The sequence below is a fragment of the Panthera tigris genome, chromosome A2 (genome assembly GCF_018350195.1).
Source record: "Panthera tigris isolate Pti1 chromosome A2, P.tigris_Pti1_mat1.1, whole genome shotgun sequence".
NCBI lineage: Eukaryota > Metazoa > Chordata > Mammalia > Carnivora > Felidae > Panthera > Panthera tigris.
The window spans coordinates 97,522,333-97,543,355 of NC_056661.1; the positions used below are offsets into that span (position 1 = coordinate 97,522,333).

The window sequence follows — 21,023 nt, forward strand, 5'->3', positions numbered from 1 at the left end:
AATAAGAGTTTAGCAGGTTGGATGGCTCCAAGAATCATTATATATATCCGTTAATTCTAACAAACAGAACATGTTATTTTTGTACAAGCCATTTAAAATAGCAACAAAAAATATAAGGTAGCTGGTATAAATTTAGCAAAAGAAGCTCAAGACCCACGATAAGACATTCAAGAAGACCTATATAAATTGGAAGAGGTAGGAAACCTCAATATTGTAAACATGCCATAATGCCATATTAACCTATAGGTTTCATTCAGTTCTGTTGAGAATTTGAACAGGGATTTGTTTTTGATGTTTGGAACTTGGCAATTTTTTTGTTTTTTTTTTTAATTTTTTTTTTTTAACATTTACTCATTCTTGAGAGAGAGAGAAACAGACAGAGTGTGAGCAGGGGAGGGGCAGAGAGAGAGGGAGACACAGAATCCTAAGCAGGCTGCAGGCTCTGAGCTGTCAGCAAGGAGCCTGATGCAGGACTCGAACTCATGAACCACGAGATCATGATCTGAGCTGCTTAACTGACTGAGGCACCCAGGCGCCCTGGTGAATTGTTTCTAAAATGTGTATGGAGGAAGAGCCTGGCCCAGAATAATCAGGATATACTTGAGGAAGGATAGTGTGAGGGAGCTTGTTCTCTCAGATGCTGAGATTCATTATAAAGTAAAAGTGACTAAGGTAGTGGTATAGTCTCAGTAATTGACAAGTAGACCAGTACAACAGAGTTGAGTCCAGAAACTGACCCATTCATGACAATTTGAGACTAATGTAGAACTGACACTGAAGAATAGTGGGGAAAGGATGGACTAATAAATGGTGCTGAGAATATCGACCATTTACATGGAAAAAAAATAAAATTGGATCCAACCTCCTATCATTCATGAAATAGATTCCAAATGGATTAAAGTCTCAAATATGAAAGGCAGTATTTCAAACTTTTTGAAGAAAATGTAGGAGAATGTGTATATGATTTAAGACACAAAAATTCCAAATCATAAGAAAAATTTATTAATTTGACCACAGTTATATTAAGAAAACCTGATCATTGAAAGACACTATAGTATCTTTATAAAGAACATGGAAAGAGATGCCAGAAAATGAGAGAATATATTTGTAGCCCATTTAAGGAAAAGATTGTTATCCAGAATATGCTCAGAACTCACAATGATCATAGGAGAACACAACTAACATAAAAGAAAAATGGACAACTACATAAGCAATCAATTCACAAAAAAGGAAAAGTAGACTTTGGTAAGCATTCAATCTCATTAGTAAAAAATAAAATGATTTGTGGGGCGCCTGGGTGGCTCAGTCGGTTAGGCGGCCGACTTCGGCTCAGGTCATGATCTTGCGGTCCGTGAGTTCTAGCCCTGCGTCGGGCTCTGTGCTGACAACTCGGAGCCTGGAGCCTGCTTCATATTCTGTGTCTCCCTCTCTCTGACCCTCCCCTGTTCATGCTCTGTCTCTCCCTGTCTCAAAAATAAATAAACGTTAAAAAAATTTTTTTTAAAATAAAATGATTTGCAAATATGAAATTTCACGGTAATATGTGATAGCCAGCACAAAAGAAAACTCATACAACTATTTTGCTAAAGCAGTTTGGTATTATCCAGTAAAATGAAAGGTATGCCAAGTCTGTGGCCCACTAAGTTTACTTCTACATGTATATATGCTTTCAGAAGTTCTTGCAATGTGTACCAAAAGACAGGGGTGCCTGGGTGGCTCAATCAGTGAAATACTTTTGTGAAATAACTAGGAGAAAAAACAGGGGCTACAACTAGAAATGAGGCATAGAGAGGGCTTCAAAAATACTAATTTTACTTTTTAGGCTTGATGGTAGGAACATGGGTGTCTTTTTCCTTCTTTTTCCATATGACTTACATATATGGTATAATTTTTATGTAAATAAGATATTTTAAAGGAGAACTTTTTAAGTAGCATAATTGAAAGGTAAGAATGAGGAAAACCACAAAAGATTTTTGGGGACTTATAAAATTTAAGGCTTAATAAGGGGGAAAAATGCCAACACCAAGTAGACATTTACAACAATAAGGAGGTTCCTAAGGTCACTGGACTCCTCCAAGAAATCATTTTATCCTGAGGCTGTAATCATATGTTGTCTTTGTCCTTTTTGCCTTTCCCTGAGCCCTCAATGTTAGTGGCTCTTTTCAGATACCTGTGGATATGAATCCGGGCTAGACCCCTACCACATTTGATTTATTTTCTAACAGAGTCCGAGAGTACATTAAGCATTCACTTTTAGCATTGGAACCCAGGATTTTAAAATAAGGTTAAAGGCATGATTAAAGCCAGAATTCATTAAATGGAAAGTCATTAAAAGGAAAGTGAATGCTTGCACTACATTATCAGGAGTGTCTTCTACAAGAGCATTAGATACAGAGCAATGAGGTAATTATTCCATGCTGTCACATTGTTTAGTTCTAAATTGGAGCAGGAGAGAATTCTGGAGTGGATTCAAGCTTGTTTTTATCATGCATACAGATATAATTTCTTGGTAAACTTTCATCATTTTCATTTTTCCTGAACAAATCATTTTCAGCAACTTTTAATCCCCGATAAATAATTTTGACCATGAAATATTATTGAGTTGCACTAATTAAAGAGTGAACATTCCCGGTAAATCACTATGGAAAATTTTAATGAACAAGCCAAATGAATGAGAAATCAATACTTATTGATTGTTTTCTGGCATATCATTAGAGCCAAAATCTGTTCTCTTAATCAAAAAGCAAAGCACCTAAATTGCCTGTCTAGTTTTTTGCAAGTTTTGCATCTGTCTTTGTGTAAGTCATTAAGACTTTTGTTGCCAAATCAAGGAGGCATTCAGCAGGAGGTATTCAGTTGCAAAATGACAACTCTCCTTGGTTCCTATTTCTCACCGCCTCTCTATAAGTTCACAGAAGTCACCAGACCCTTCAATCCAGTGAGGTATGCATTCGTACTAGAAGATATCTGAAGTTGTTTTGATAGAAAACAAGTTATTTTGTCAGAAAGAGCTTAAGCTTAGTAGTTTTCTATCCATTGTAGGAAAAGCAGACTGCTTTATATTTTGACTTTTAAATTTTGTTTGCTTGGAACTAAACTATAGGGTAGATTATGATCTTCTGGAAGTAAAGGCCATTTTGTTTTGTTAATTTTTTAACGTTTATTCATTCCCCACCCCCCCTCGAGACACAAAGCAAGCAAGCATGGGAGGAGCAGAGACATGCGCACGTGCGCGCGCACACACACACACACACACACACACACACACACACAGAATCCAAAGTAGGTTCCAGGCCCTGAGCTGTCAGCACAGATCCCGATGCAGAGCTCGAACTCATGAACTGTGAGATCATGAACTGAACCAAAGTCTGCCGCTTAACCGACTGAGCCACCCAGGCGCCCCATGATAGTTTTAACTCAAATGTGAGATATAGCACCTTTTCAAGGAAACTTGACAAGATAGTTGTATCCTGAAGTGTTTCTTACATTTTATAGACAGTGCTCTGGTTCACCATGAAATTCTAATCACACAGACTGGAAGATACTGTATAGTTATGCTGAGGTAAAAATAACTGTGAAAAACAGCCTGGGAAGTCCGGATGGGAGGATGCAAAAGAATATGCTGCCCGAGTGGTTTATGTATACAGTGCATGCTGGTGGGCTCCTGTGGTTTGTTCAGGGGGGCCACAGATTTCACTTAAGCCATCTACCAGCCAAGAGGGAGACGTGCTCAATCGGGGTGTCACAGCATCTTTAAAATTAAAATGAAACAATGAACAGAGATTTCTGGAATTAGGACCAGAAGATTATCTTTCGTGTATGGCTCTGGACAACGTCCAGCTGTATTGTTTCAGCAGTTATTAAATCCTTAGGGTTTTTTCTGTTTAGGCAGGACACTGATGTCAAGACTGAATTCCAGTGGACATGAAATAATTTTCTCTCTCAATACTGTACACTAATTATGTCTGAGAACCTACAGGAAATGTGACATATGAGGAGGCTTAAGAAACATTAGAATGTAGGTACGTGGAAAACCCTATTGCCTGTGAGTTTTGTGATGACAGTAAAGGCCTTATGACCATCCAAAAAGTCACTTGGATATTTATTTTGGTTTTACAATTAATGTTTGATTTATTCAGGCTACATTATCAAAAATCTAGTTCTTTAAGTTTTTAAATTTGGTTTGCAAATCACTAAGGGATCTTTGAATAATATTTAGTTCCTGTTTATAAACTTATCTAATTAAACACCTATAAACATTTTAAATTGCATTTACAAATTTGTTACATTTGATTTCCTTTTTAACTACTGTTCTTAGTGACTGAGAGTCTTTGCAAGTACTTAAATTCTCATGCATCTGTTACATTATGCTTACAAGTAGCATAACCTTTGAGTTTTCTTAAACCTTCTAATGCTGTACGCAATTAGTCTTCCTGTAGTTGAAAGATACTTTCCCATTAAGGAAGCCAACAACTGTCATTTCAAGTAATTGAGGTTATTTCCTACCAAAGGCATAAGATCTGAATTCTTATACTAATCAAGGAAACTATTATATCATGATATATAATTGGGGGGAGGTGTTGCCTATGTAGCATGCTTGGGATTACTAAGTATATCCAGAGATTTTTGACTGAGAAAACCGGTTAGATTTTTGTAGGCCACCCTGTGAGAACACAGAAGCTTGTTTATTGTTGCTATGTCAAAGATGCTATAATTTCAAGAAGAGGACATTTACATGTCCCACCTTCCTAGACCCAGCTTAATGCACATGACCTCATGGTTCTACTCACAGAAGGCCTCAGTTCCAACCAGTTTGCCCATTTGATTAAGTTTTACAATTCTTTGAATTTTAGTACTTTTCTGTCGGATTCTAAAGATATTTGACAGTAAAGGAATCCTAAGACAGTAAAGGAATGCCTTTTCTTGTTACCTAAATATAAATTCTGGATCCTTTCATAGTCTTGGAATCAATGACTCTTATAAGAGTTGCAGATGATATTTGATGGGATTTAGGTTATCTCACATAGTTGGTGGTGGTGCTTTTTTTTTTTTTTTTTTTTGCTTTGTTTTGTTTTTCTGAATTATAGCCACTATCTCTATGGGCAGTCTAGTGGCATTACTAAGGAGTCAGGGGCAACAGAATTTAGACTTCTCTGCCCTCTTGAGAACAGGGAGCTAACTAAGTTAACTATAAGCTGAAGAAGGTAAAGTTGGATATCAGACTGCACTGGAGAAACATTAAACTAAAACAGATAACTCAGTTATTATGTTTCAAAGGTCATACAGATGACCTGTATAAAAAAGTAATTCTTTAATATTTTTCAAACATCAGCAAATGAAATGTACAGTTGATACAACAGTAAACTCGGACCTACTTAATAGATTAAGAAACAGCGTTAATCTTCTCCTACTTGTTCTGAAACTGGAAGAAATCAGCTTCCTAAAATTTCATAAATAGTACTTGGGGTGTAAAATTTATCAACTTTTAGGCAACTATAAGGAAAGCAACTAAATTAATAGAGTCCGGGGTGAGAGTTGGCCATGGGTGGGTTCTTAAGTAAAGTGCTGTCATAAGAGATGAAGTTGGTCTTGTAACTTGGTCTCAAATTACCATATCCGATTCAATACATCTTCCCCTGTGCGATACTAAAACAAAGTAGCAACTGGAAGCTAAGCCACAGGGTCTTCATCTGGCCAAATCATCTGGCAGTTAGTAAAGGAGCAATGCAGGCAAACAGTCTCCATAGATGTCATGAAAGACCAGCCTTCTCACACAGGGCAGGCTGATAATCACCCGGATTTTGACAGTTTCCTGGGCTAATAACAACATTTGGGAATATTAGGTCCTGAAACACTAGAGCTCTCAGATTAGAATGGAATGAAGATGGGGCACCTGGGTGGCTCAGTCAGTTAGGTTGTCCAACTCTTGAATTTGGCTCAGGTCATGGTCTCACCATTGATGAGTTTGAGCCCCATATCGGGCTCTGTGTTGACAACAGGGAGCCTGCTTGGGATTCTCTCTGCCTCCTCTCTCTGCCCCTAGCCCACTCACATTCTCTTGCCCTCTCTCAAAATAAACAAATAAACTTAAAAAAAATTAGAATGGAATTAAGATGTCTATAAAAAATGAATGTGTGTTTTTTTTTTACTAATTTTAAATGTGTAAGTAATATATAAATGCAAAAAATACATATGGTACCAAACATTTTAACATTTACAAATAAGATTAAATTACGTATTGACCAGGCTCTCCAAATCTGACACCTTCTTTGGAGGTAACCACCATCATCAGTATGAAGTGTATTTTAACACTTCTTTTTCTGTTAAATCATATGCATATATTTACCATTGGAAAATTATTTTATGTTGTTCTGTTTAAAGTACTTAATATGAATGTACATATTGTTCTACAACTTGCTTTAGTCATGTAAGAATATCTTGCTAGCCTTTCCACGCCAGTAAAATACATTTATTGAGTGTTTATGTAGCAGTCCCTCTTCCAAGCACCGGCATATCTATTAATGCGTTTAGTTCTCATAACAACGCAATTATTATTGTTATGTTATTATCATGCCCATTTTGCACTTTGGGATTCTGAGGGACAGAGAGGTTAGGGAAATTGCCCAATTCGGTGCCAGAGAGCCACGGTTCTGGATTCTGTTCAAAGAAGACTAACTCCAGATCACTCTCATGGTAACTGTTGCACAGCACCTGAGACACATAAACCTACCTCTGAATGCAGTATGGATCAACCCCAAGCCCCATGGGCCCATCTTTTACGATCTTGCAGTGACTGTGAGTGATATGCATATACTATTCAAGTTTTAAAATGCCACCAAGTGTTTCATGATGTTCAGCATTGTAGCTGATAATAGCGTTATGTGTGATAGTCAAAGGTAGCTCTTTTTTTGAGGAGAAGAATGCACGTAAGACTGCAGAGCAGACCCTATCATCGGGCTGCTCCGTTCCCCTCCTTCTCTTGCCATCTATATCTGATCTGTGGGCAGCATTCCATTTACGTCAAAAATAACGTCAATCTAGTGAAAAAAACTGAATGACTCATGGCATTACTGTAGGGAACCAATCACTGTGTAATATGATATATAACATCCTAATTTCACAGAACATTTTTCATAACAGCTGCTAAAATCATAATCAAATCCATTAAATCTTTTTAAAGAATCCAATTTGAAGCAATATTGAAACTAGTCTTAAAATGCAGGTATATTCAGGTGGAGTCCTACCCAAGCTTTATGGTTAACCTCTTCGTATCTTGTCTGTATTTGTCTATATTTATTAATCCATTTGAGTTTGCTCTTTTTTTGTATTTCTAGCTGCATTTGAGTCAGAGATAGGCTATTTTTTTTAAGAGACTAGAGGATCTGAAAAAAGAATAGAGAGAAAAAGAGAGATGAAAAGGAAATTTTCCTCTGATTCTTATGGACAGTAGAACTCGATAGATTAGAGAGAAGAGGTAGAGGAAGGACCCAGGGTCTTGGCATTATAAAAGCAGTGTTACGTTATTGATTAGGGTCTCTGCAGAGAGTGAAAAACCGCGAGAGAATGCAGCCACCTAAGCCCTTGCATTCAGGAGCGTGTAACTTAGAAAACGTTGAACCAGTTGGATTTCTTTGGCCACGGCGCCATCCGCAAAACTGACAGCTAATTTTTTGATGTAAGAATTTTATTCCTTGGATATATACAAAGCCAAATAAAATCCCTCAGGGTTTTTTTCTTCCTTCAATATTATATACTTATGGAAATTTGCAGAGTTAGCCCCTGACTTATATTTTTGTTTGGAACATAAAGCAAGACTAAACAATTCGATGAAGGCAAAAGATTACTTGTGAAGTTTACTTTCAGACTGGAAAGTGACCTTCCAGAAGGAGGAGAGGCTTCTGAGGGCTGAGCTCTATCCAGTCTCTTCCACAGATTAATTGTGTGATGCAGTTAGTAAACAAGTTAGTAACCTTTGAACCTGGATTTCTGATCTGGGAAAGAAGACTGGGCTAGAATCCCTAAGTTTCTTCTGAGTTGTAATATTCTGGTTCTTATATGACATGGTAGCCAAAGCTAGCTTCTAGTTACCCAGCCACATAAGTCCTGTACACATTTTCCTTCTGTTCCACATACCTCTTCTAATACTCTTAAGGGGGATGTTAGTGATGTCTTTAGTAGTTGCTTCCTCTCGACCACTTTCTCTCCAGCTTTCTGCTGGCATAAAAGCTATTGAAGTGAAAGTTCTCCATTCCGTCCCATTTTTTCTGATTCTTTACTTCAAAAAAATGTGTGCTTAGAATGAAATATAAATTGCTGATTTGTAATTCATGAATCACTGTTATAAAGTGACCCCAAGACCTTTGTTTTCAGGTCCTCAAAAATTAATTGGATGCAGGTGTTTGTTGGCCACTTGGATAATGGACATAAGGCACGGTTTTTCCAGCTAACTTTAACAGATGTAATTCCAATAGTTTGCACCTAGTCAGTGCTGACATTAAAGCAGATATTCCAGATTGCTATCTGGGAGTTGTCTGATACCAGTACCAGGCAAATTGCTGAATAGTAAAGGAGCCAGAAGCCCCAGAATAAATTCTCTACACTCTAAACCCTGCTAAGTAGCTTTCATGTTCCCTTACTTTCTTTGTTCAGTACCTACCGATGGGGCAGCTATTGCAGTCCTAGATGGTGGGTGCTATGTTGGGTGTTCCCGGGCCAGGATTCTATTGCAGAGGGAGCCATTTTACAGCCATTTTACATTTAGAATGAGCTTCCTCCTTGGGTCTTCTTGTCACCAAGTAACTAAAGCTATTATTAAACCAACCAAATAAATCATCTGAGAAATGATTTTTTCCTTAGCTTTCAACATGTCCTCCTTTTTATGCTTTCTTAACACGTATGTGGAAGATTAATAATAATATTTCATATGTAGCCAATTGGAGAAATGAATTTCCTAGATTAGTCATGTTTTATGTGATTTTTACAATCCCAAAACACTGAACATTAAATAAAATCTTTTTCTCGTAGCTTGTTCAACACTAGCTGAATTTGGAGGGCACAGGGTAGTAGCCTGGGGGTCAAAAAACTAGAAAAATCTTGGCTGCTCATCCATCAACTAGCCACGCAGAAGAGGGCAAGTTACTCAAGGTCTCTCAACTACAGGAGAGGACAAAATAAACATCCTCGGCTGCTCTTTTGTGTAGGGCTGTTGTGAAGAACACATGAGCTGGTGTGTGTGACTGTGCTTTGTTGTCATAGAAGGTACAGTCCAAATATGAGATAGATAAACTGTGAAACGTGCTTGTACGCCGATATATCTAATTATATTGTTGCTTTCATCTGGGTGCTGTTTCCATGTTTTATATGTAAACAAGAGCTTGTAAGGTTGATTATCTCCCAATTATCACAACTAATGAACTCTTAATCAGCAGCTGCAAGTTTAGATTCTATTGAAAGCAAGAAATTAAAGTGATCAAGGAGATTATTTTTTCTTCATTGACATGTAAACAATAGACTACTAATTAGAAAATATTTAGCTGTCCTTTATATATACCTGAATGATCTGACTTTTCTGAATATTCACTTTTCTTTCAAATACAGGAAATGAAAAGTCAGAACCTTCTGTAAATATTGTCATTCAAAGGATGTATCTCCTAGGAAAAATAGGTTTAATATTATTTGTTAGAACCATATGCTAGATGCTAAATTCCACATGTAAGAGAGGTATATCCTGAGATGCTTCCTTGTTTTGGTCTTATAATATATTTAGAGTACACCTTCATGCTAGTACTATGAAAAGGAGTTGCCTCAGGTAATGCTACTGTAAGAAACTGTGTTATTCCATTAATTCCAGTACATATTAATTTTCTACAACTCAGTTATTTGCTTTATTTTTAATAGTTTAAATCCAGAAGCACTTAATTATTAATTCTGTGAACATTATGACTTCATTTAATGACTGCCACTCTAAAAAGATAAAAAAGGATGGATGAGCAAACTACATTATTTCTAAGGAGCAATAACATTCCAGATAAATTCAACCAGAGAAGAGTTTTTCCTCAGCCAGTGCCTACATAGATCGATGGATGGGTGACATTTCCTCCTCCCCTTTATAATGATGACTTTGAAGGGCACCTGGGTGGCTCAGTCGGTTGGGCGTCCTACTTTGGCTAAGGTCATGATCTCACGGTTTGTGAGTTCGGGCCCCGCGTTGGGCTCTGTGATGGCAGCCTGTTTCGGATTCTGTCTCGCTCCCTCGCTGCCCCTCCCCTGTTCATGCTCTGTCCTCTCTTTCTTTCAAAAATAAATAAACATTAAAAAATTTTTTTTAAATTTAAAAAGATGGTAACTTTGAGTCCTGACTTGGACTCCAGGCAGCAAGATTAGAGGTGGTGAGTTGGCCCACAGAGGATCATGCTGGCTCTTTGGATGTTAGATCTTTTGGTTGCCTTGGTCATCTTTGGTGTTTGTTTCTTCCATTATGCTTTGTACATTTCTCCAATACCTCACTGATTTATTTCTTACCTGCAGGGTATCAGGCCGGCATGGTTGTCACCTATATTTTAGTATTACTGATTGCCTTGAGATTTTGTTATCAGCGTCTGTGGTCTCTTTGTCAATCCTGTCCAAAGGTTCCCCTCACTGGTTATTTTGCAATATTATTCTCTTAGACTTGAATGAGGCAGTCCCCGAAACAGAGCGCCTGGATTCAAAAGCACTGAAAACCCGAGCCCAGCTCTCTGTGAAGAACAGACGCCAGAGGCCCTCTAGGACACGACTCTATGATAGTGTCAGTTCAACAGATGGGGAAGACAGTCTGGAACGAAAGGTGAGCACCTTTGACCAATTTCTGACTTTGCAGTGCTGAGCTGTATCCTTGTTCCTACAGCTTATTGAAGGTAATGATTTTTCTGCAACCAGATTCTATGCCCTAGATGGAAACAGCTGGAATAGTTCACTGCTTTGTCTCCTAAATTCTTACTCAACTCGTTATATTGTTGTAATTCAAATTCTGTCTGTACTCATTCAATGAACTACCCCAAGGGCATTACCCATTTTGTCATATTCGTGATGGTGCTTTTATATTCAGCTGTTGGTTTCACCTAGTGGGAAATAATGTACAAGTAACTGTTTCTGTATGTCTCAGGATCTGTGTTAGCCACAATGGTAATGTGATGAATTGTTGTAAACTATGCAGTCTCATCTGTAAACCAACCAACAAACATTGGTTTTCAAGGAATTTACTAAAAATGTTTGGTCTGATTTCAAAGTAAGTATTACATGGAGCTGATGTTCAGCGGCATAACCTCCTTTATAATCTCTTATACCAACAGCCTTCAAACAGTTTCTATAACCACACGCACATTACCAAATCACTTCTGCCCAAGGGTTTGAGAACTTCTCCAGAATCAGATTCTGGTGCTCCATCCCTCACTCCAGTGGCAGGCAATGTGCCCTTCTCGTCTGACCACATAACTGAATTTCAAGGAGGACCGCTGCACCCAGAACAGGAGCCTTCCTCCTCTACGTGGGGAGACACTTCACTCTCCTCTCCTTCAAAATCTGATCATGATACGGAAGAATCTCCTTGCCACCATCAAGCCACAGCCAAGCAAATATCACAAGAGAAAGGTACTGTTGATTTTTTTGTTGTTTTTGCTTTTGTCTGACTTAACTAACACCTTGATTTGTGCAGTATAAGGATGGCTTTTTTTCTCATAGTCATAAGCCCTTTGTCTTCTTACAGCTAATAATTAATATTGCTGTTGTGGGATAAGAGCACATGGCTCTCCTATTTGTTTATTTATTTACTTACTTTTTTTTTTTTTTCCTGCCTGGTTAGTGTTTTTACTTCTACAGCTCTCCATAAGTTTATTATTGAAGGAAATTCTTCAGGAAGCCTAATAGAGATTTTGTAGAATAGCAGCCTGGAGTTTCAATAAACATTAACATACACTGGAAAAAAATATATGTGTATGTAATATATATGTAAAAATATATATGTAACACATATAAAAATATATATACATACACATATACATATGTACATAGATATATGAAGCTGAAAGCAGTTATAGGTTTTAAGCCATTAATTGGTTTTTATTTAGAAGAAATCTCCACAGTAGTGATTTATATTGCAAAAATTATGACAGGAAAGGTATAATGGAGGGCGATTAATCAATTAAATTTTAAAATAGGCTCCTAGAATTAACACCAAAATTTCAGTCATACCAATAGACGTTTGTTGTTTTAATTTATAGAAGTAGAAGTAATGAATTCTCGTTAAACAAGTTACATGATGCAGAGATGTATAAAGAATAGGTTCATTCTTTTCCTACTGTGTCTGATGTGCCCCTTTACAGTAACCAAGTAAATTTGGTCATATTATCTTTCACATCAGAAATACACATAAGTATATATTATGTATATATGTGTGTGTGTGTGTGTGTGTGTGTGTGTGTGTGTGTATGTAGATATAAAAACAAAAGCACTTTTTGGTATGTTTGCATTTTGTTTTGTATGCTTTTGTTCACAAAAATGAATCATACAAGTCACATGACTGCAGTTTTATTTTACATATAATAGTATTTTCAGAACATCAGCCTAGTGCAACATACACAAATTTAAATGACAAGAGAATTTTCTGTAGTGAGCCTATAATATAACTGAGGCAACCATTTTAATATTGATGGACATTTAGGCTGTATTCTGGAAGATTTCTTTTTGTATATTTACTTGTTTGCTTACCACTGTAAAAAAAAGTTATAACAAGCACCCGTATATTCTTGTGTACTGATGCTTTTATTTCTGTAGAGTACATTTTCGAAAGTTGAATTGGTAGTCAGAGTATATTGTATTCAGAGAAAAATGTATAGCTTTAAACTCCTTTATTATTAAAAATAAAGACTGAAAATAAATAAAATAAATATTCAAAATAATAGGAACAGAGCAACCAAAAAACAGAAAAAGAAAGGAGAGGGTAAAAGATATAAGCAGAATTTAATTTTTATTGAAATGAAAAGCCTATTCTTAACCCCCCCTCTCCCCACAAAAATATAGTACAAGTGTAAATTATTCCAGCTAAAGGTGAATAGTCCTTTGGAATGACACAGTAAGAAAAATATAGACAGACAAACAAAATAGCATTGGAAAAAAGAAAGGAGATACAAAGATTTTAAAAATTATTTTTTAAAGGTAGTATGCAAACTCAGTACATTTAAAAATCTAGAGAGGGGCACCTGGGTGGCTCAGTTGGTTCAGTGCCTGACTTCAGCTGAGGTCATGATCTCAAGGTTTGCAGGTTCTAGCCCTACGTAGGGCTCTGTGCTGACAGCTCAGAGCCTGGAGCTGTTTTGGATTCTGTGTCTCCCTCTCTCTCTGCCCCTACCCCGCTCATGCTCTGTCTCTCTCTCAAAAATAAATAAACATTAAAAAAAATTTTTTTAAAGAAAAATCTAGAGGAAATGGAGTTTCCTACAAAATTGGTCTATTCCAATTGGTCTAAGAAGAAAACTTGGATAAACTAATAGTCACAGAAATATGAAATATGTTTTCACAAAAGTTTCCATTTAGAAAGTCACCAGACCCAGGTGGTTTTATAACTGAATTCTACTTAACCTATAAAAAAAAAAATACGTAGGCTCTATTTGATGCTATGTTATTCCAGGTAGGGTGTTTTTCATTTATTTAAATAGCTGGAGTCCTAAAAACCAGTAAAGACTGTGTGGAAAAAGGAAATCTTATGCATGTTGATTCATTTTAAATATGATGCTAATCAATTGAATATAGGAGTGCAAGTTAATTATATTTCCACAATCAGGTAGCATTGATTCTGAAAATGTAAGAATATTTAAACATTAGAAGATCTAACTGTAAATCATCATACAACAAAGGAAAGGTAAAGTGTTATAACATTAATAGAAGTTGAGAAGAATTTGATGTAATTCGTCAGACATTTTCAGTAAAAACTTGTTACAGTAAAAATGGAATTAGAAAAACATTTCTGAATATGATTGGTTACTTACCAGTGATCAGTCACTAAAGAGTGAATCTTAAATCATTTGCACAAAAGTTAGGAATAAGACATGAGTGCCAACCATCATCACGATTTTCAAGTCTGTTTTTGAGAATTTTCTAGTTGCAGGAAGAACAGAACATCAAATAATCAGTATAAAATTGCAACAGAGAAAATAAAAGTATCTTTATTTGAAGATTATATGAATATGCATCTAGAAGATTAAGTGGCCAGATATAAAATAAATATACAAAATCAGCACCTTGATGTGTGTAAGGTTGAAGTGTCTTCAACTTACCTTGAAATGCATTTGAAAATTAATGGATTAATGGATGACTAGAGGCTATCTGATAAAGCAATGTGTAGTAAATGGAAATTGGAGGATATATGGTGGATATACATTTATCCACTCTAAAAACTTTTTATCTTTTGAAAAAAAAATTGAGTGGCAGAAAGATAGGTCATTTTTGTCTATACTGATATAAAGATTTAGAACAGTAGACATTTTGTGGAACGTGATAAGCTGATCCTAAATTTATAAGAAAGGAAAAAGGCCAGAATACCTGAGACTCTTGAAGAAGAATGAAGTAGAAGATCCTGGCTTACCTGATACCTGGAATTATTAAAAAGCCACAGGATTAATTATGCATATTATTTGTACAGAGGTTTACAAACAGATTCAAGAATAGAATAAAGAGCATAGAAGCAGATTACACACAGATACACATTTCAGATATATATGAAGTTATTTTATGAAAACTGCATAAAAAAGGGTGGATCAGTGGAGAAAGAATAGAGTTTTTAATGAGTTTTTCTGGGACAATTGGTTATCCATATTTTTAAAAATTATATTAGACCCCCTCATCTCATACCTTGCAAAAAAATTCATTCAAGGTGGATTTAAGACTTAACTGGAAAATAAGTGGAAAATGGCAAACTTTAAAACTATTAAAGAGATTTTTAAAATGTTGATTTATTTTTGAGAGAGAGAGAGCAGGGAGAGGCAGAGACAGAGGGAGACAAAGAATCCCAACAGGATCTGCACTGTCAGTGCAGCACCCAGCATGGAGTTTGAACCCACGAACCATGAGATCGTGACCTGAGCCAAGATCAAGACGTCGGACACATGGCAACTGAGCCATGCAGGTGCCCCCAAACTATAAAACTTTAAAAAAAACTGTATGGAATATTTTTGTGACTTAAGGGTAGGGAAAGATTTCTTAAACAATATACAAAGGGAGGGGGGGGAACATATATAAAAGATTAATAACATCAGATGATAGTAAAATTAGGAACTTCTATTTCTCAAAGACATAACAAAGAATCCCACAAAATTGGAGAAGATATTTGCTCCCTGTGTAACTAATGTAGAAGTAGTATCTAGATTATATAAATAACTTGTATAAATCACTAAGAAAGAAATAACACAAGAGAAAATATATAATGTCCTGAACAGGCATTTCTTAGAAAATGAAAACCAAAAGGCCAAGATATGTATGAAAGTTGTTCAGTGGTATTAGTAATCAGGAAAGTATGAAATAAACCAGATGAGATACCATTTTATACCCACCAGTTTGCCATAAATATTAAAAGTCTGATGTTACCAAATACTGGAAAATATGTGAAACAACCAGAGACTAAATAGTGCTGGTGGAATGTAAACTGAGGCAAGCTCTTTGGAAACCATTTGGCATTTACCTAGTAAAGTTGAAAATGTGCATGCCCTATGACCCAGCCAGGGTTTATATAGCCTACACTTGCCTACTAAGAATCATGTACAAGAGTATTCAGAGCAGCCCTACTGTGTGATAACAAAACCTGAGAAAACCTGAAAACTGGTAAGTACTGGAATAATCACTAGTAACAAAAGTTAAATGAACTATAGTATATTCATATGATGAATCTGTGCAGCAAGGAAAATTTGAATAAACCACACTGAAACATAATACCAGGGCTGAATCTCTGGAACAAGACATTGAGAGGATAAACCAAATACCATAGGTATTATATTGCAAGGTCTTATATTGCAAGGGACCTAATACCATAGGTATTACAGAATACCTATGATTTTATTTCTATAATGCTAAAAAAAATTAGTGGATTACTTAGAGATATTAACAAAATGTGGAGGTTATAAGTGGGAATGACAAAGTCAGTTACTTGGCGGGGAGTGTCCAGGAACTGAAGGACATAATTCATAAGTATAAACTAGGTGGCGGGGGGGAATAAATGAAATGAGTGTTTTTTAATTGGTTTTTCTTTATACTCCACAACTATATTATAAATATTCTTGGTTACAGTAGTCAATATGCATAATAAAAGATCCCATATAGAAAGTTAATTGATAGACGTTAATACACAGTTACCTTCAAAGAGTTCTTGAAAGGTCAAAAATAGGCAAAAGAAATAGTTTCTTGAAGAGAAAATTCACATGACTTATAGAAAAAGATGATCAGAGAAATGATCATTTAAATTAAATACCCATCGGATTGCCAAAACTTTTAAAGAATTCCACCAACCAATGTCAGCCGTGGTGTGGGATACATTGCAGGTATCATTGTACATCACCACGTTTTTGAAAAGTGCATACTCATCTGTCTCTCCCAAATCAAAAATTGTAATCTTTCTAAAAATACATCATGAACATAGAAATACATTTGATTTGGGAGGCTCAATCTGTTACAACTCTTGGTAAGCACCAGAGCTTTATTCCTGATATTTTCCTCCTTGGTTTCCTTTCCTGAACCTATCGATTGCTAGAATTATCTTCCACAGACTAGTCCTAAGCACAGCTCTTCTAGAAGTTTTGGGGTAAAAAAATGGAGTACTTAGAAAGTAAAAAAATACCAGTAGAGGCAAAAGAAAATAGGTCGATCCTGCTAATTCATCATCAAAGGTAGTTCTCAAGTTGGTGGAGGGCTTGCATGGTGATTTTGGCCTACTTTCAAAATAATTAAAGACTTCAAAAACTCTCACTAATTAACTTAAACTGTGGATTATAATGGCACTTTTACAGATACACACTTGTGGCAATACCATCTCTTTAGAAAACTGCATATAGACCATATGACCAATAACCATGGTTATTGAAGACCATAAGAAGACAAAACAGCAGACGCATATATTTTGGAGCAATAGGTTAATACTTTTGGTCTACTGTATATCAGACATCACTGGTTATCTGTAAGAACTTACATTATACTCAGGGAGTATGGATCACTCACACATGAAATATGACTCCTAAATTTTTTTGTGGCTAAATATTATTTCGATTATTTCTCTCTTTTATTTCTAATTTATTATGATTCTTTGAACTCAGCAGATGTTTCCTTTCAGATGGGAGGAGGAGAACATGGATTTAGATTGTGCTCCACAGTCCACTAGCAGTAATGTAGGATTAAAATGTGAGAATTCCATCCTTTCCCGAATGCCTCCCTGGTCTGCTGCTCTCTCTTCTTTGGGATTAAGCTCTCAGCTCAGGAAACAAGATGGGAGGTGGGTAGCTTCTTCTCCAGAGGCCAAGTACTTGGGCTTCCCCCGAAGCCTTCCTGAGCTGAAGGTGCTTCTGCGTAACAAGGAAGAAGCAGTTCATTGAACTTTGATAAAGTAGTAATTTTATAAATAGTTACTAGTACAATAACCACTGTTAGATACTATGAGCAGATAAAAGCGGTGAGTCAGATTTTTTTGTTCCCCTGATAAAAAATTTCCAACCTTCTGTGTTCATTGACATTCATCCATTCATTTATGTGTTTATTAAACAAATAGCTATTGAGCAGCTACTCTGTGTCAGGCATTGTGCTAACGGCTGAATATACAATAATTAACAAGATTCCATCTTTTCCCTCAAGGAGTTTGCAGACGAGATAGAGATAGAGATAGAGATAAAGATAGAGATAGAGAGATAGCGATCTTATTGTTAGTTTGTGTTATGACAGATCCTGTCTCTGACACCCCACAATCGCCACCTTCAGTGACTGGGAAGGCCCTATTCTCTCCTGCCTTCCCCTCTCAGGCTCTGTTATACCTGGAAAGATGTCAAAGAGGCCATCAGTCAGCTGACTCTCAGCCTATTACCAGTTGGTACCTTGAAAGTCAAAGGTCTAGTCTTCAGCGTTCTAAGTCCAGAAACTTAATAACACATTCAGATTTAATCAAGTTCAGAGTGACTGGTTCTCGCTGTTCTAGCTTAGAAAACACTTATTTCTAGACCAGAATACTAATTTTCTGATTTACTTTGGGAGGTACAGCTGACATAATAACCAACATTATTCATATGTTCTGTTCTCTCTCCCCTGCTTGGTAGGTTCATAAATCAGAAAGTTGCTCAGTGAGCATAAAATGAGAGTAAAGTTAACTGGATGTGTATACGGAATATGCTCATTAGACTGGGCTGACTGATGAATGGCCTATTTCACCGTAGCGCCACTGTTACTTAAGCATTTTTGTGTCCCTCCAGGACTTTCCCTCCCCACTTCCCAAGAAACGGACCTCAGTATCATTAAAATGTTATGGCATTGCAGGGGCTGATACAATGTGGATTATCAGAGTGGGATCTACCTTTGTTGTCCTCAAAATCCAATTTGAGGAATAACATTCTGTAAAATTCTTAAGTCCCTTGCAATATAAGACTAATCTATTTAGGTATGGTTAACCCAATTTCCCTCCGTGTGTGTGTGTGTGTGTGTGTGTGTGTGTGTGTGTGTGTTCACATGTGAGGTTCTTACAACTCATTGGCTCATCAGAAAAAGAACTAGAATGAGGTTCGGCAAGACCTCAGGTCTACATTCTTATGTAACTCTCTAATCCTGAGAAATTGTGTTCTTCTTCAAACCCAGATTAAATCTCACCTCCTTTAGTGGACTCTTAGTATACTCTCCCCATTTCCGGGCACAGTGAATTATTCACTTCTCTCTGATCCCACAGAAATTTTCACACTGTTACCTGTGCTTCTATCACTTTGTGTATGATAAGTAATCTAGTTGTCAAGGATGAGCCAGTTTTCTCATTCATCTTTTTCATCTTTGTGTTCTTGGCCCCCAGCAAAGAGTGTGGCATATAATTGATGCTTCATAAGTTTCTTGAATAAATTAACAGGCATGCCTCTCCAGATAACCAGTGCAGGTTATCAAACCAAACCTGGTCCCCACCTGTTTTTATAAATAAAGTCTTGTTGGAACACAGCCATACTCATTTGGCTATATACTGTCTACTCTGATGCTACAATAAGCAGAGTTGAGCATTTGTGACAGAGACTGTATAGCCCAAAACCTAAAATATTTGCTATCTGGCCCTTTACAGAAAAAGCATACTGGCCCCTGGTCTGGGCCTTTATGTGCTTCTACTCATCATTGCTGTATAAACTCTGAAAATATCTTAGTCTCTGGTTGCCATTTAGCTAGATTTTTTTTAAAGTAATATGCCATTATTTTTGGTCTATTAATTTACTGCAAGGTAATAATTAAGTTGCAGCTGTATTTCGCTACAGTTTCAAGGCTAACAACGTGCTGGAATTATTGAACAACTAATTGAAGTTGGATGTTTTCTAAATTATGTCAACACCACATTCACAAATCATCACTTTGCTGTATTTGAGGGACCTCAGTGGAAAATAGGGTATAGAGAGTCCCCATTGTAACTAGATAAATGATAAACATCTATCCCCACTTCAGTTAAAGCAAGAGGAAGTATAAGATTATTTGCAGAGATTTGTAAAACAAGTTATATGACAGTAGAAAGCATGAAAATATTTTCTTCATGCTCATTCTTTGAGTAGCCTAATAATAACATTTTGGTCTCTAAACTTCTGTAACAATGGACTTTTGTTCAGATAAGGTTAAAAAGAATAAATTAAGCACTATCAGTTTTCTACTTGTGATTTCTAGAGGTTATTATTCAAAATGTATATAGGGCTGTTAGCATATTGCCTGACACAGAACATGCCTTCAAAAATATTTGCTGAATTGGGGTGCCTGGGTGGTTCAGTATGTGAGGTGTCCAACTCTTGCTTTTGGCTCAGGTCATGATCTCATGGTTCGGGGGCTCCACACTGACAGTACAGAATTCTCTGTCTCTATCCGTCCCTCCTCCCCCCCCCCAAAAAAGAAAAAATAAAATAAACTTAAAAAAAAAGTTGGCTGAATTAATGTCCTGGCAAGTAGAACCTGGCTTTGCAAAATCTTTACAGGATTCATTTATTATTGATATAATGCATTAGGCTCTTATACATGTAGAAATTATAAATTTTATCACTGGTGAGAGGAGGGGCCAGGTTACATCTAGCTGAGATTGGTAAATAAGACATGACAAGGAATGTACAATTAGAGTGAGCATTGAACTATTTGGGTGGGGTGAGGGGAAGGATGGGAAAGGAAGGCAGATAAGGCAGGGCAGTGGCATTAGCAGAACAGGCACACAGGAGATGGCTTGAAAGGAATGGGGCTGCCCCAGCCTGCCTGAAGCAGTTTGTTTATGCAGTGTAGATGATTGCAATTAAATTGAACAGGAAGGTTAAGTCATTAGCTGTAGGATTTAAGTGCTGTAGATACCTCTCTATATTACTAGGCAACCACAGATGTTTGAACAGAGGGACAAAAAGGAAAAGACATTAGGTGTGGGCAAGATGAGTCAGGAGACCCTGGGAGGGATAACCTCTAAAGAGGAACAATAGACAATGGCAGAAAAGGACCATGCAAGAACCCCTGAAGTGTAAGTTGCCCAGACACAGGGGAAGAAAGTGAGGAGGACAAAACTGATCACAGGGTTTCTAGCCTCAGAACATATGGCCCTGTCATCAATAGAAAATAAGGAATCAGAAATATTATGGGAGGAAGACAATGAAAGACAATGAACTTTTTTTTTTTTTTTTTTTTTTAATAAAGAAGGTCAGGAGAGAAGCTGGTCGGGAGGAGCAGCTTTGGGAGTCCCCAGAGGAAAGGAAGAGGGAGTCAGGACTCTGACTCCAGTGAGAGGAAGGAGAATGCAGCACAAGACAAGAAAGAAAGGCCTTAGC

At 36.8% G+C, this 21,023-nt stretch overlaps 1 protein-coding gene across 11 annotated transcripts in view; it reads left to right on the forward strand.

Annotated features, from left to right (window-relative positions):
• PPP1R9A (protein phosphatase 1 regulatory subunit 9A) overlaps positions 1-21,023 on the forward strand; it is a 323,173-nt gene that overhangs the window by 275,063 nt on the left and 27,087 nt on the right. For 7 of the 11 annotated variants that reach the window (XM_042966701.1, XM_042966692.1, XM_042966687.1 and 4 more), the window contains 2 exons: positions 10,668-10,825; positions 11,331-11,628. In XM_042966701.1, the coding sequence (XP_042822635.1) occupies positions 10,668-10,825; positions 11,331-11,628 (456 nt within the window). The remainder of the gene's footprint in view (positions 1-10,667; positions 10,826-11,330; positions 11,629-21,023) is intronic. The other 4 variants (XM_042966710.1, XM_042966716.1, XM_042966738.1 and 1 more) reach the window with 2 other exon arrangements.